The following is a 13912-nucleotide window of genomic DNA, read 5'->3' as shown; positions in this document are numbered from 1 at the left end:
TTCTGCCTCGTGAACAGCAGTGTTCTTTGCATACGGTCCTCAGAGATCAGTGACTGGGTACCGTGCAGGGGGTTTGACCTGAGGTCAGACAGGATTTAGTAGCAGAGATGGAAGCAAGCCTCTGGCTCCCAGAGATCTCTACCACTCCCTTGGGCTTTAGCATGCTGGAAGTCAACAGCCTTGGGCACCCCAGGAGGGATATCACAGCTGCCAGCATCTGTAGCTCACCCTGGCCTGCAGAAAACTATCTACATTAAAAAACAAAAACCATGATTTATATATAAGTAGGTAACTAAAAAGTATGTGATTAAACAAAAATAACCCCCTGAATAAAATAAGGGAAAAGATGTCTTAAAAAATGAGTATTTACCAGAAACCCACTGCAAACATCAAATAGAGTAGAAATGAATTTACATTAAAGCCCAGAAGCAACCTGGAATGTGCAACCACTTGTTTAAGAATCTGACCACTGAATGGCTGACAGGAAAGACACCAGGTCCTGGCAGCCTCCAGGCTGGACTGCAGTGGCAAAGGAACCATTTGGGGGAAGGCTCTTGGGTTTACCAATCAATTTTACTGGCAAGAAAAATTACCTGTGTCCATGCAAAAACTAACTTCTTCCAAACACAGGCAAGCATGTCTGCAATTACATTTTTATATAACCTTTATGTTTTGAAGCAATTCATGACCAGCAGAGTGCTTTGAGGACATTTTTTTTTTTACAGTAAATGAAAAGTATTTGTTCAAGAAAAAGGCACATGTTCCTTCAAATAGGTAAGAATAGGTTCCTACCCCTCCCCTCCCCCTATGGGGACCCAAACTGGTACCCTAGAGACATTCAGCAAAGCGAGCTTTAGCTTCCCTGATCCTTCCCCCAGCAGCTGGGATGAGGCCAATATTCTCCTCACAGGTCATTTGATCTTGAGGTCCTTCAAGGCTGATTCCAAGCTCTGGAAGGAGGCGAACAGAACAGACCGGTTCTCAGCTGTCCTGCAGATATCCTACCTGCAAGGACCTGGCCCACACCTGCCCTGCCCCAGCCAGGAAGAGGACTGAAAACTTGGGTCTTTGGGGACCAGAACTGGGTCTGAATCTCAGCCCTAAAAAGTTGCTCCAGAGCCTGCTGAGCCCAGGTGTCAAGGGGTGGACTCTCATCCCTGCCACCCTCATTCCATCAAAGTGCCTTTTTCCTGCAGAAATGAAGGACAGGGCATCCAGGGCAGCTGCCAGGGAGAAAGGTGGGGACGGGGAACCTCACCTTCACATCCCAGATACTCATGCCGCCGTCCATGCCAGTAGTGCAGAACTGTGAGCACTTGGCCTTGCCCCCGCTGAGCACCGAGATTTGGCTGCAAAGAGGATGAAGCCTTTATGGATCCCAGCCTATGCCTACGCGGACTCAAGTCCACACTGCCCTCCAGGAGCTCCTGATTTCAGGGCCAAGTGCTGGGGTGTGCTTCAAAGGGAGAGCCTAGAAGGCAGGCTGTGTGTGGGGCTTACAAGTCTGCTTTAGGGACAGCAGTAATGTGAAAGGTGCACATGGTGGCCCAGGCAACTGGAATAGGATACAAAGGCCTGGGCAGGGCATGTAGGGTATGTCTGGGGAATATGTGTAGTGGTGGCACAATGGGAAGAAAGTAAAGGATGGAGCTGGGAGATCAAGGAGCTAGTTCGGAAGAGCTTTGAAAGCCCGGCAGAAGTGTTTGGTCTGAAGACAACACTGGACTCGGCAGCCACAGGAGGGTTGAACTGGCTCAGTTGGGAAGTCTTGCCACATTTTTTTCTCTATTTACCATGGGTTGGACGCATGTGGCTGGTGGAATGTGGAAGTTTGGGAGGGCCTTCCCTTCATCCCACCCTGGTTCCTCAAGGCTGTAGCCTGACCCTTAATTCTGCTACCAGATAACCAGTTTCCAGCACTAGGCCTACTTCAGCTGTGGCCCCACTCATAAGCCGCTGGTCACTGCCTGGCCACCCCCCAGTGCCTGCAGAGAACTACAGGCCCCAGGCTTCTGATGATCCCCACACAGCCGTGTCCTACAAGTGTAGAGAGACTGGCTGCTTTGCCCTCATTGGATGCTATTTTTATGCCACCTGAAAGGGTTGATCTGGGTTCCTGTATCAGGGCTCTAGCCTTCATGCTGCTGGGATGAGTCCAGATCAGCCACTCCCAGGTCCACTGCCCACCGGCCCCCCTCCTCAGCCCCACCCTCACCTGCCTTTTTTTGGGCAGGAAGCTCAGGCCCCGCCCCAGGCCCACCCTCACCTGACACTGTTCTTGTGCAGGGAGTCTAGTGCCACTCCAGCCACACCTCCTTCGGAGCTCGCCTTCTTGTCCAGGTTCTGGAAGCGCTCCCGGGCTGTCAAGCCACGCTGCGAGCTTTGCTTGGGCACGTCCAGCCGCCCTCCGAAGCTCAGCGTCCCTGCAGCCCCGTCGTAGGTAAAAAGCACTGGGAAGCAGTCGTGGCCCTACAGTGAGTGAGGGGTACTATTTGAGCATGGGCCAAGGGTAGGCGCAGCACCCCCGTTTTCTGCAAGGGGAAACTGAAGCTGGAAGCAAGGCATGCCGCCAAGGGACACTGGGCCATAAGTCTGGTGACCCCTGTGGCTGGATGTGGAACTTGGGTGGAGGAGCTATGAGGAAGCTCATACCCACTTGTGGACAAAGCCAGGCCAACCCAGGTAGACAGGGACCAGATGTTAGGCATGAACATGCAGGAGCAGCTCCTACCTCAGCAAGGCCAGCAACTAGATAAGAAGGCTTGTTTGGGCCTCCTATAGGAGCCAGGGGCCTTCTGTCCTAACCAGCAGGTTACACTTGCTCTGGAAGAGACCCCCAACAGCTATATTTTCTCTAGGTCATACAACCTGCTCTCCCTCTGGGAGCACCGTTATGTTTGCTGAGGGGTGAAAGGGACTGGACAGACAAGCAGAAGCAGGGAGAGTAGTAGAACATGTGATAGAACTGCTCTCCCCCCACACACCCACTCTGAGTTAGGTGTAGCTGTCATTTCTACTGGCCGATAAAGTAAGCAGTGATGTTAGGATCCATCCAGGGCATATAGTCAGTCCACTTCCCCCTTCTCCCTCCATGGCAATTGGGGGAGCATGTTGGTGACAAGGCTCCATCTGCACTGAGCAGAACCCCCCCAATACCCACACTGGGCATATAAAGTGAGCAAGAAAGTCCCTGCATTTGGGGATATCTTTTTGTTACCATAGCATAATGCAACCTATTCTGATCAATACAGGTACATAGATGAAAAGATGGCTGGATGGTTGGATGAAAGGAAGTGGGGAAGGGAGGGAAGGTGGGGGAAGGTGGAGGAAGGGAAGGAGCGAACAAGTGTATGTAACTGCCTGGGCATCTCTGGGCCCACTGGGAGACCTGCCCTAAAGGGCCACTGCTTCCCTCCTTCCTTACCGCAGCCACCAGACTGTTTTCTGTGATGAAGGTCAGGGCCAGCAGTGGCAGCGTTTCAGAAGCCAGAGTTGCGACTCTGAGTGAGAGAGAGGTATCAGCCACACAGGCCCCTTCCTGCTCTATGTCTTTGTTGTCCTCCCCTTGGGTGGCCTGTACTCACGCCATCTTCTTGTCAGCATCGGCCAGGCACACGGTGCTGTCGTGGCTGACCCAGGCCACACGGCTGCCGCTGGCTGAAAAGCACACACCATGCACCCAGCCGCAGCTACTGCTGGACTCGAACATCAGCTCCCCGAAAGGCATCTTGGAGCCCCATGGGGTGGGTGCTGGTCGTTCCTCCACCTCCTTTATGTAGGCTGAGAAGATCCTGCTCACAGAGAACCCCACCCCACAAAAAGGTGACTGGGCAGTGGGAGGGGGCCCCAAAGAGAGACACCCTTCTCAAAGCAGCCTGGTAGGGTCAGAGCATCTGGCTAGGAGCTCATGGTACCAAAGCCAGCTTTTCAAGACCTGCATATTCATATGCAGTGAAGTCTGGGCCTTAGTGCCCTCTCTGTGCAATGGAATGGGTCCATGAGGTCTCCCAGGTCACTGTCCTGTGAACTCCTGGGACCCTTACCTGAGGACTGACCATCCATTGGTGACATGCCACCAAGGGGTGTCCTGGTCTCCATCATACTGGCCACTACTCCACAGCAAGCTCCTAGGTGCCCTTCCTCCCTCTTACTCTGAACCTTGAACCAATCCTGCCCCTTGTTCTGCCAGCTCTACTCTGCCCCCCACTGCTCTCTCACACATTAATCTTCTCCTCCCCAGGGGCAGCACTGGGTCAACTGGCAGATCAGGGTGCCAACAAACCAGCTCCCTACCCACCAATAGAGGCTCATCAGGACATCATCCTTCCTGTGCCCAGGGCCTCCAAAGGGACTTCCAGAGCCTGCAGTAGCCTCATATCCCAGGCGGAGATTCAGAGACCCAGGCCGTCTGCCTGGACCTGGGAGTTGGAGGCCTGGGGAGACTTGGGGCTTCTGAACCCAGAAGTAAAAACAGCCAGTGGCTACTGCAGACTACATTCCAGGCCTTAAGATAATGAGGCAGGGTCTGTCCCAGCTATCAGTCATTTACGTGCCACCCATTCATTTTCCTTCAAACAGGAGGAGGGAAACTGAAGAGGTGGGAGGTTCTAATGAAGCAGGAGAGGAAGGCCTAGGAAAGAAACCTTGCTGACATTAAGAGGTAGAAAGAGGCTAAGACTCTCCAAGGGCTGGGTACAGGACTCACTGATGATTCTCGAAAGAGCAAAACCTTACAGATGCTTGAATGAGGCCCCAGGTCACCATGCTGGCAGCAGAATGGGTCTGTAAGCTGGTCTAGAAGGCAGGGTGTGGGGCTCCCAGGAGGGGGCTCCCCTTCACCTTCCAACCCCTGTTCCTGCATGGATGTCAGGGCCCCACCCTCTCACCGGCACTTGAAGTCACAGGAGCCTGCGGCCAGGAGCACATTGTTGGGGTGCCAGTCCAGGCTGAGGACGGTGGAGCGAATGGGCTTCTTGATGTGCTTGCACACCCACCTGGATACGGTAGTCAGACAGGTAAGGGGGGAGAGGGACAAGCAGGTGGGCAACCCACTGGCCTCAGTGCCCCAGGAACTCCAGGTTCCCACTGGGTCCTACAGACCACTGAGGTCCCAAGAGGGAGGGGTCTGGGCACTGTCAGCCCATGGACTTGTCAGGGCCAAGTTCAGGCCAGCTGTTTTTATGCCACATTCAGTTCAATGTGTGGGAACTCTATCCCTGGTCTCTTTTAAACCTTACAACCCAGGCTGGCTCAGCAAAGCTGCTAACTGGCTAGAATGGGATTTGAATTTGGGTCTCCCAGACTCCAGCCTAAGCTCCTTGCGGCCTGTGCCCTCAGAGACTTAGGGGAGAAGATTATGATGTGGCTGGAAGCTTGTGTCTGGGTACCTTTGGCAAGTGGGTTTGCCTCAGGGCCTTACTTTGCTCATCTGTGAAGTACGGACAACAGATGTCCAGTCCAGGGAACCATGGGGAAGTCAGGGCCAATATATGTGCAGAGCTTAATCTGATCGCCATAGAGACGGTCTGGAGTAGCCTGTGCCTGTTACTGAAATAGGGCTGTGGGAGCACCTAGTGGTGTGCAGAACCCCTCGCCTCACCTACAAGGTCCATAGAGGACACACTTCCCCTGGGTTGTAAGAACAGGGGGACAAAATCCCATCTGGTGCTTCTGGGACACTCTAGTCCTACCACTTATTGGTCTGCAGCCCAGGGTACCTCACAGCCCACTTAGGCCCCACCCGGGCACCCACCAGTCATTTTCCTGCTCAAAATAGCAGATGGAGATGACACGGGAGCCGCTGCCCACAGCAAACTTGTTCTCATTGGGGGCCCAGCGCACACAGCGAGCAGCCCGGTTGATCCGCAGGATGACAAGCGTGGGCTTCCATGTGCGGCCCTTCAGTGTCCACACGTAAGCATTGCGGTCTGTGCCACAGGTCACAATGCGGTTACTCTCAGGAGCCCAGTCAATGCCTGCGGGATGGGGAGGGGGACACCAGGTTGAAGTGAACTAAGCAGAGGTGGCTGACTCTACGGTGTCCATGTAGGAGGGCTCCAAAGGTCACAATCTGAATGAAAGATGCTCTTGGTGATGCTACTAGAGCTTACTGAGGATGTTATAGCTCCCACAGCTATCACCAAACATGCTTGAAGGCCAAGCCAAAAGACAGAAAAACAAAGCAGCCATTGTGATGCTGAGCTGCTGGATCAAACCTTTCCTGAAACTGCAAAACTCTGAGTTTTACAGTAATAGGGACGAACATAACCCTTTTATATCTTAAGCCACTTTGAATCAGGGCTGTGTTACTTTCAAACTATCCTTACCAAAACATCCAGTGAGTGGATGAATGGCCCTGGCTGGCCATACCAACCCCCTACCTCCCTTCAGGAGGGCAGTCCCAGCCAGCCTGACCCACCTGTCACCTGCCCATTGTGCTCCTTGAGCTCATGCACCTTGACCCATTTGGCCCCGCTCTTTTCGTAGATGTGCACCTCATGGTTGTTAGGACAGATGGCAATCTCTGCAGGAAAGACGAGAGGGGCGTGGGGAGTTGGAGGATGTGTGCATTCCCAGGTCCCCTCCCGCCCTCACAACTCCCCTCTGCAGGAACTCCCTTCACAAGCCACCTGGGCAACACTGTCCTTTGAGACTTGGACTCCTCTGCCTCAGAGGGGTCTCCTGAAGTCCCTCAGGCCTGGCTGGGCCCCCTGTGATTAGTTCCCCAGGGACTGGCCACCCTTCACTTGTACCACCCTGGACATCCCTGCAGCAGTCTCATGACCTCTGAGAACTTTTTCTGGTACCCCGCTACTGAACTCTGCTCTCAACTCCAGCCAAGGTCTCCATGCTGTCCCAATTCAGGGCCTCTGCACCTGCCCGCACCTGCCCCTACCTCCCCTCCTTTAGGTTCTTTGTACAAATGTCACCTCCTTCAAAAGGCCTTCCCTGGCCACCTTTTCTAAACCAGCTCCTCTGCTTCCATTGCTTTCCCTTACCCCATGTGTTGGTCTTCATAGCTCATCTCACTACCTGCCCTTGCAGGATATGTCTTTGGTTCTCACCGCCAGCCCCTCCCCCAGCCCAGAACAGGTCCTGCTCTCATCTCCGCCCTTCAGTGACCACTGGCCTGGCTGCCCCTGCTGGTCTTGGAGCTGCTCATCCCTTCCCTCCTAAGCACCCAGTACTGGGGATGAAGGAGGGGGGACAACTGGCCCCCACAGAGCCCATAGTCCAGGGCACCTGGCTGCTTTAATGCCCACATGTGCACTGCAGGACAGAGGGCACTCACGCGTGTGGTCCTTGTTCCAGGCGTGGCAGCTGATGGGCTCCACCAGGAAGCTGTGGTAGGCCATGGCTCCTCAGCTCCTGTGCCCAAGAGGGGGAGAAGCCAAGTCAGCTCTGCCTCTGCTGCAAACTAGGCCCCAGCTGACCTTATAGGAGGGCAGCAGGGGCCACCTTGCCTCCCAACTCTGGTCTAGTGCCTTGCTTTACTCTGAGGCTCCAGGGAACAAAGAATGGCGTGGTGAGTGGGGGTATGGGGGTGTGGGTGAAGCCACTACTGTGAGTGGGGTGTGCTGGAACCCTGTGCCAGACAGGCCATCACCTGTCATCTATCTGTGCCTCAGTCTTCTCACAGATAAAGCTCACCCACGTAGAATGGAAACCAGTGCCCTCCACACCCAGAGCCCTGGTCTTCCCCACTCTCTTCCAGGTGGAGAGAGGACAAAGGGGAGAGGAAGGGGCTGGTCTGTAGGCACCTGTAGGTAGGCAGACACATTGAGAAAACTCATTTGCACCCCCAGCTGGTGTGGCTCAGTGGACTGAGCACTGGACTGCAAACCGAAGGGTCGCCAGTATGGGGCACATGAGAGGCAACCACACATTGATGTTTCCCTCTCTCCCTTTCTCCCTCCCTACCCCTCTCTAAAAATAAATAAGCCTGAATGTGAGGTGAAGGAGAGTCCAGAGGGCAGGTAGATGCCTGGAGAAGGGAGACTGGTATCAGAACTGAAGGTTCAGGCCTGGCAGCAGCAACAGCCACTGGCATCCCGCCTGGGGAGGGGCCAGCCACTGCCCTCCCACCCAGCTCAGTCCCTGCACATCCCCAGTCTTCTCCCACCGCTGGCTGAACTGCAGGGGAGCTGGGTGGCCTGAGGAGGGGTGGTGTGCACATCTAGTTGGGTCACCCATAGCCTTCCTTTGCCCTTACCCCACCTCACCCAGCTCTGCACATTTTCACCCTGGACTGGCTGGCTCCTCCCAGCAACTGCCCTCTCAGGCCACCCCCTCACTTTTGGCTGTGAGGGTGGGGGAGGCCCCCCTGCCAGTTCTTCATGTGGAGCATGCTGCCCTCAGCCATTTCTATGCCTGGGGCATGCAGAACTGGCCTTCACACATGCTGTTCCCTCTACAGGGAAGACTGCTCCCTGGAGATGTGCCTGATGTACCTTCAGGGCCAGTTCTGTCCACATTTCACACCTGCAAGCCATTCTCTCCAGCCACTCAATGCCTACCCCTGTTCTGTTCAGCAACGTCCTACTCATCTGTAAAGACCAAAGTGAATATCGCTTCCGCAACAGCTCAGGCTCAGGCCTCAAACACTCACATACATTCAGCCCTGCACACACACAAGCACACTGCTCCCACAATGGCTGCCTCCCCAGCCTCTCTCCTTATAAGGCCTCTTTGTGTACAGCAAAGCCCCGGAAGTGGCAACCGTGCTGTCAGCCCAGGTCAGCAGGACTCATGGGGATTCCCCCCAAGCTTCCAGTGCATCTGCACTGGGCCAGAGCTGACATCCAGTTTTGCTGGGGCAGGGTGTCATCACTGTCTACACTTCAGATGACAACTCAGGAGCGGGAGCTCTAGGCCTGTTTGACTGCTAAATTGTGCTCATCTGTCCATCCCCATTTCCCAAGGTCTCTAACAGGGCAGGGGCAGGGCTAAGGCCAGAACCCACTTCCAAACCCCTGGGGTCCAGTGGAGGCCAGCCACCCCGACCCCTTCAGTCCCAGGAGGCCCAGAGGGAAGAAGCCTTGTGGCTGCAGCCCAGGGTGAGGATGAGGGCCCCTGGACAGCAGAACCCAACTTCCCAGAGTTGCCATGTGGCCAGGCATTTCTTCCCCTTGCAAGGTCTTGGCAAGAGTGTCCAGTCATGGAAAAGCCTGTCTAGCATGATCCAGAGTTCCAGACAGTGAAGATGGGAGTCTGGGTCAGCTGAGGACAGTGGCCCCCATACTAGCAAGCCATGTAACTGAGAGGACTTAGGGAGCCCGCGCCACTTTTTCCTGGGATCAAAAGTTTGTCAAGTGGGACAGGCAGGGGAGGGAGGTTCAGACTACATTGATGAGCAGTCACTCACCCTTTAGCATGAATTCAGACAGAAATACTTCCTAGTTCACTGAACCAGAAACTTAAGGGGAACAGAGGGTATGGCGGAAGGCAGTGGGGATGGGAAAGATGCATTTCCCTTTTTTCTTAACTTTTTTTCATAACTTCTGCAAAGCAACTGAAACCAGCAGGGCCTCCAGGATGACTCTCAAACCCCACTTACTAGGGAGGAAGTGGGAACCCAGAGAGGGGAGGGGCTTCTTAGCCACTGTAGCTTCCTAGCTCACGAATCATTAGATTGTCCCTGCAGTCAGACCCAGGGAAGCAGCCTTCACACTGAGCCACCCACCTCGTGAACTTGGATTTGATCATTCCCAGGAAAACCTCTACCTACAGAAGTGGGGAGATGGGCTGCCTGCCAGTCAACCTCCTTCTGGGGAAAATGCTGTCAGAGTTCTTTTGCCCATGTGTTGCCTCAGTGATGGTTCCTGGTAGAGACAATGGCAGGCTGAGGCTGTGGTCTCAGGGACACCCACCCACTTGTCACATGGTTCTGTGAGCCCGCATCCTTGGGCCCATTTGACTGTTAAAGACAAGGAGAGGAGGAAGCCCTGGGGATGGCGTTGGGACTTGGAATCCACAACCAGGGCTCTGTGCCCCCAGGCCCCCATCACCTCTGAAACTGAATGAGGCTGGGGGAACATGGGCCAAAGCCTGAAAATCCCCCCTGTCCCCCAGCCTGGAGCCAGGATCTCTGTGATCCCAGTAGCACCTCCCCCACGTCCACACACAGCAGATGCTCAGTGTACTTGGACCCAGGAGCACCCGTGGCTAGGGGTGCGAGGACAAAGAATGACATGGGGGCCAGAAGCGGGTTTGGTCTCCAAGGTGAGGTGTGCGTTTCCATCCAGAGAGTGCCAAAGACCACATACCGGTGTGTGGACATAATCCCCACAGGTTATTTGTTGTATCCCCAGCACCAATTAGAGTACCTGGCAAATGATATGTGCTCAATAAATATTCCTTGAATGTGCCTGAATGAATGAATCATATCCTTTCATGTCTGTCTTTAAGGGATGGTCTGTAAGGGATATGCCGTATGACTTCAGTGGCACGTGGATGCAATTTACAAATATTTACTGGAAATCATGTGCTCAAATTTTTTTTACAGATAGGATCAATGATCAGGGAAGCTTAGAAACCCACAGTCCTGAGGAAGTTTTGAGAATTTGAGGAGAATAAAGCTCCTCTCTGAGGCAAAGCAAGCCAGGTGAAGCCTCAGGCTGCCCTGCCAAGGGTCTCAGGCCTCTGCGCTCCTTCCTTACAGTGCCAGGTTCAAATTCTGGCTCTGTCCATGCTGGCTGGATGCTCTCAGACAATGCTTTCCTCACTTCTCCATCCAGAAAAGGCTGGGGCTGGACAAAGCACCCACTGTAGGTTTTTTCTTACTTTAAGAGAAGCTTGCCGAGCCTTCTCTAACTCCAGACATTTGGCTGTACTTGATGCTAATCCAGGCAAGAGAGGCCTGGAGCAAGGATCTCTGCTCTACATAGGCGGTCAGGGAAGTCCCCACCCAGCTCAGAGGCTGGCTGGAGAGAGCTGCCCCAGAGCCATTTTGCAGCATGCTAAGCAATTACTCAACTTCCTGTTGTGTGTGGAGCAGCCTTTGTCATCCCAAACAGGCCAGCCAATCCCTTCTCCCCAACTCTGCTCTTGAAGTCACAAATCAGGCAAAGAAAGTTAAGTGAAGAAACAAAAATGAAAACGATCATAAGGCACCATAAAGCCCCTGTTAAAGTAACTCAAACAAAACAAAAATGAAAACCACATAACACTCAATGCTGGCAGGGCTGTAGAGAAATTCACATCTGTTGCTAACTTGTTCAGTCTTTCTGAAGAGCAATGTGATAACACTTACTTCAACAGCAGGTTAGTAACAAAGGGAACAGAATGACAAGAACATTAACATGTCCTGCTGTGGCTCAGTTGGTTGGGTGTCTCCCACAAAGTGAATGGTTGCCAGTTCAATTCCCAGTCAGGGCACATGCCTGGGTTGTGGTTTCTGTCCCCAGTCTGGGCAAGTACAACATGCAACCAATTAATGTTTCTCTCCCTCTTTTTCTGCCTCCCTTCCCCTCTCTCTAAAGATAAATAAATGCAGTATTTTAAAAATGCTTTAAAAAAAGATTAACACTCTTTGGTGACATAAATTCATTTAGGGCTAAGAAAATAACCTCTGACTTTTTTTTAAAGCAAACACATTTATAATAACCCTCTTTGTAATGGGGACAGAGTAAAAAAGTCCAGACAACTACAGATATGGAATAAGAACATGTGATATTAACATGGATTGTATTTAATTACTACAAACACATATGTAATAAACTAACTTTACTTGCCATCTCTAAATGCCCAGGATTCCCAGAACTTTTACATACATTCTATTCTAAAGCAAGCCAATAAAAAAAGTAATAAAATTATGAGGTCCCATTTACACTTTCAAAAGAGAAAAAAATAAAGCAAGCCTAAGAAGTTTTCATTTTGTACAGAAGGAAACTGAGACTTGGATAAAAGCCAAAATTTGCTCACAGTCACACAACTCTGAAATGGCAAACAGATTCTGACCCCAAATCTCAGGTTAGGTTCACCGGGATAGACACTGGTAAATGTGGGCAGGCTTTACAACAGCAGCGCTCATTTATACTTTGTGTGTGCCTGGCACACTGTCAAGTGCCTTACACACATAATCATATTTATGCCTCAGGACTTGAAAGGTCCCCGTATTTCAGAGAAGGCAAGTTGAGGCCCGGAGAGGTTAGGCGGCTTGCTCAGGTCCTTAGCCAGTGAAGGAAGAAGCCGGCACTCTTACCCCGGGGCCCTGAGACCTCGCGGGCAATGGGCCGCCTCACCCAATGGGAAGTGCTGACCCCCAGGTGAGGCGCCTGCGCACGGCCCGGAGCAGCGCACGGGTGGGGGAGCCTGCTCTCCTGCGCTTCGCACCAGTCGGCCCCGTGTTACGGTCCCCGCCGAGCCCCGCCCCGCCCCGCCGGTGAGGCCCGCGTCCGCTCCGCAGCTGGGGAAGGCGGGGCCGGCCCGGTCCGTGGGGGTCTGGCTCCGCCACTGGGGACCCCTCGGCCCCGGCCCGGCCCCGGGGGCAGGGGGCAGGCTGGGGCCGGGAGGAAGGAGGGGCCGCGCGGGGACGCCAGCTCATTTCCCGCCGGAGCAACCCGGAAGGCTGGAGGATGGAGGGGAAGTGACTGGGCGTGGGTCCGTCAACGACCGAAATAACGGGGGACACTGGCCGCGGGGCCAAATCGCGGACAAGTGACACGGGCAAGCGGAACCGGGGCAGGCGCGCGCGCACTGGCCGGGGGCTCGGCCACCCCGAGGACGCCGGGTGCGGGGGGCCCGCCAGCCGCACCGCCGGGCCCCTTCACCCCCAGGCGCCCCCACACATCCCGGAAGGTCCCCGCCTCACCTCCAGGCGCCCTCCCCGGTCCTTCCCCGGCGACCCCCTCATCCCCGCGGCCTCTCAAGCGCCCCTCATCTGCAGGCGGCCCCCCAGAACACCCATCTGGGGGGCACCGACGCCTCGCGCCCCCTCACCTCAGGGCTCCCGGCCGCGGACTCTGGGCAGTCGACGCGCCGAACTGGCTCTGGGACCCGCAGCCACTTCCTCGTGGGCGGAGGGCGGGGCCTGGCAGCCTCCGGGCGGGGGCGGGGCTCCGGGCGGCAGTCCCGAGGTCCGAGGCCCCGCCCACACCCCTGGTTTAGGGGCCGCGAGGGCGCACGCACCCAGACACTGTCTGCCACCGCTTCTCACCACTTACGGTTGGAGAAACAGGCTCAGAAAGGGGTGCGCAGCCTGAGCAGCGAGCTGGCGGGAAGCGGGAGTCTGGTCCCCCCACCCAGCTCCTACCACCACGCCGAGGGTGGGGCGGCCTCTGGGTTCATACCAACTGCGACCCCGCACCTTAGGGATCCTCTGCAGAACTCAGTCCCCAGCCCCGGGGACCGCCCCTTCCATCACCAGCTGGTACACGGTGGGCTCCAAAAGTGCAGTAGGGCATCGCCAAGGCAGCCAGCCCTGCCCCCGCCTCCCTGAGTCTCAGCGACTACACTACGAACCCGGGGATAGGGGTGGGGGCGGAGTGCACGCCGGCGCCCTGGCTGACTCTGGCTGGCCCAGCATTTTCACTCAGTGCTGATTTCTTGCACCTTTGTTCCACTGCAGACTGCTTCACTCCTTTTGCGGCCACCTGAATTTGGATCTTGGGCCTGGTAGACCCCAGGGGTCTTTCCATTTCTACCCTCTGTCTCATCCTAGGACATGGTGCCAGGTGGCCTGGGAGATGGAAGAGACCTTGATGAACACCATGTAGCCTCTCAATTCTGACCCCTCTCCCTAGGATTGACTCATTTCACCCAAAGGAAGCCAGGCAGCAAGCAGCAGCAAGTACCCCTACCCGGCTGGGGTGTGGGGTCTCCATGGTCTCTGGAGGTCCAGACCTAGGTGACAGGTACTGTTCTTTCTGCCTAGAACGCCTTTCCACCCTCTTCCCACCAGACCTACTTCAGT

At 54.8% G+C, this 13912-nt stretch overlaps 1 protein-coding gene across 1 annotated transcript; it reads right to left on the bottom strand.

Annotated features, from left to right (window-relative positions):
• Positions 1–697: 697 nt before the first annotated feature.
• Positions 698–13047, bottom strand: ARPC1B (actin related protein 2/3 complex subunit 1B). Its single transcript, XM_037138189.2, has 10 exons — positions 12940–13047; positions 7292–7368; positions 6419–6523; positions 5753–5975; positions 4887–4994; positions 3585–3791; positions 3425–3500; positions 2267–2469; positions 1259–1349; positions 698–950 (listed from the first exon to the last, which is right to left on the bottom strand). Exons 2-10 carry the CDS (start codon positions 7353–7355, stop codon positions 912–914), a joined length of 1116 nt encoding a protein of 371 aa, XP_036994084.1. The 5' UTR covers positions 7356–7368; positions 12940–13047; the 3' UTR covers positions 698–911.
• Between the last annotated feature and the right edge of the window lie 865 nt (positions 13048–13912).

This window comes from Artibeus jamaicensis, unplaced genomic scaffold (assembly GCF_021234435.1).
Source record: "Artibeus jamaicensis isolate MK-2021 breed Jamaican fruit bat unplaced genomic scaffold, CSHL_Jam_final contig_402, whole genome shotgun sequence".
In the NCBI taxonomy this organism is placed as follows: domain Eukaryota; kingdom Metazoa; phylum Chordata; class Mammalia; order Chiroptera; family Phyllostomidae; genus Artibeus; species Artibeus jamaicensis.
The sequence above is the reverse complement of the archived record's forward strand: the minus strand, read 5'-3'. Positions and strand labels throughout refer to the sequence as shown.

Bases quoted from the DNA above. Each gene is read 5' to 3' on its own strand.
- ARPC1B (XM_037138189.2), bottom strand. From the start codon at position 7,355: ATGGCCTACCACAGCTTCCTGGTGGAGCCCATCAGCTGCCACGCCTGG. The intron at 4,995-5,752 runs GTGGGTGCCCGG...TACCGTATCCAG, and splicing joins TTTGAGCAGGAAAATGACTG to GTGGGTGTGCAAGCACATCA. The intron at 2,470-3,424 runs GTAAGGAAGGAG...CACTCACTGTAG, and splicing joins AAAACAGTCTGGTGGCTGCG to GGCCACGACTGCTTCCCAGT.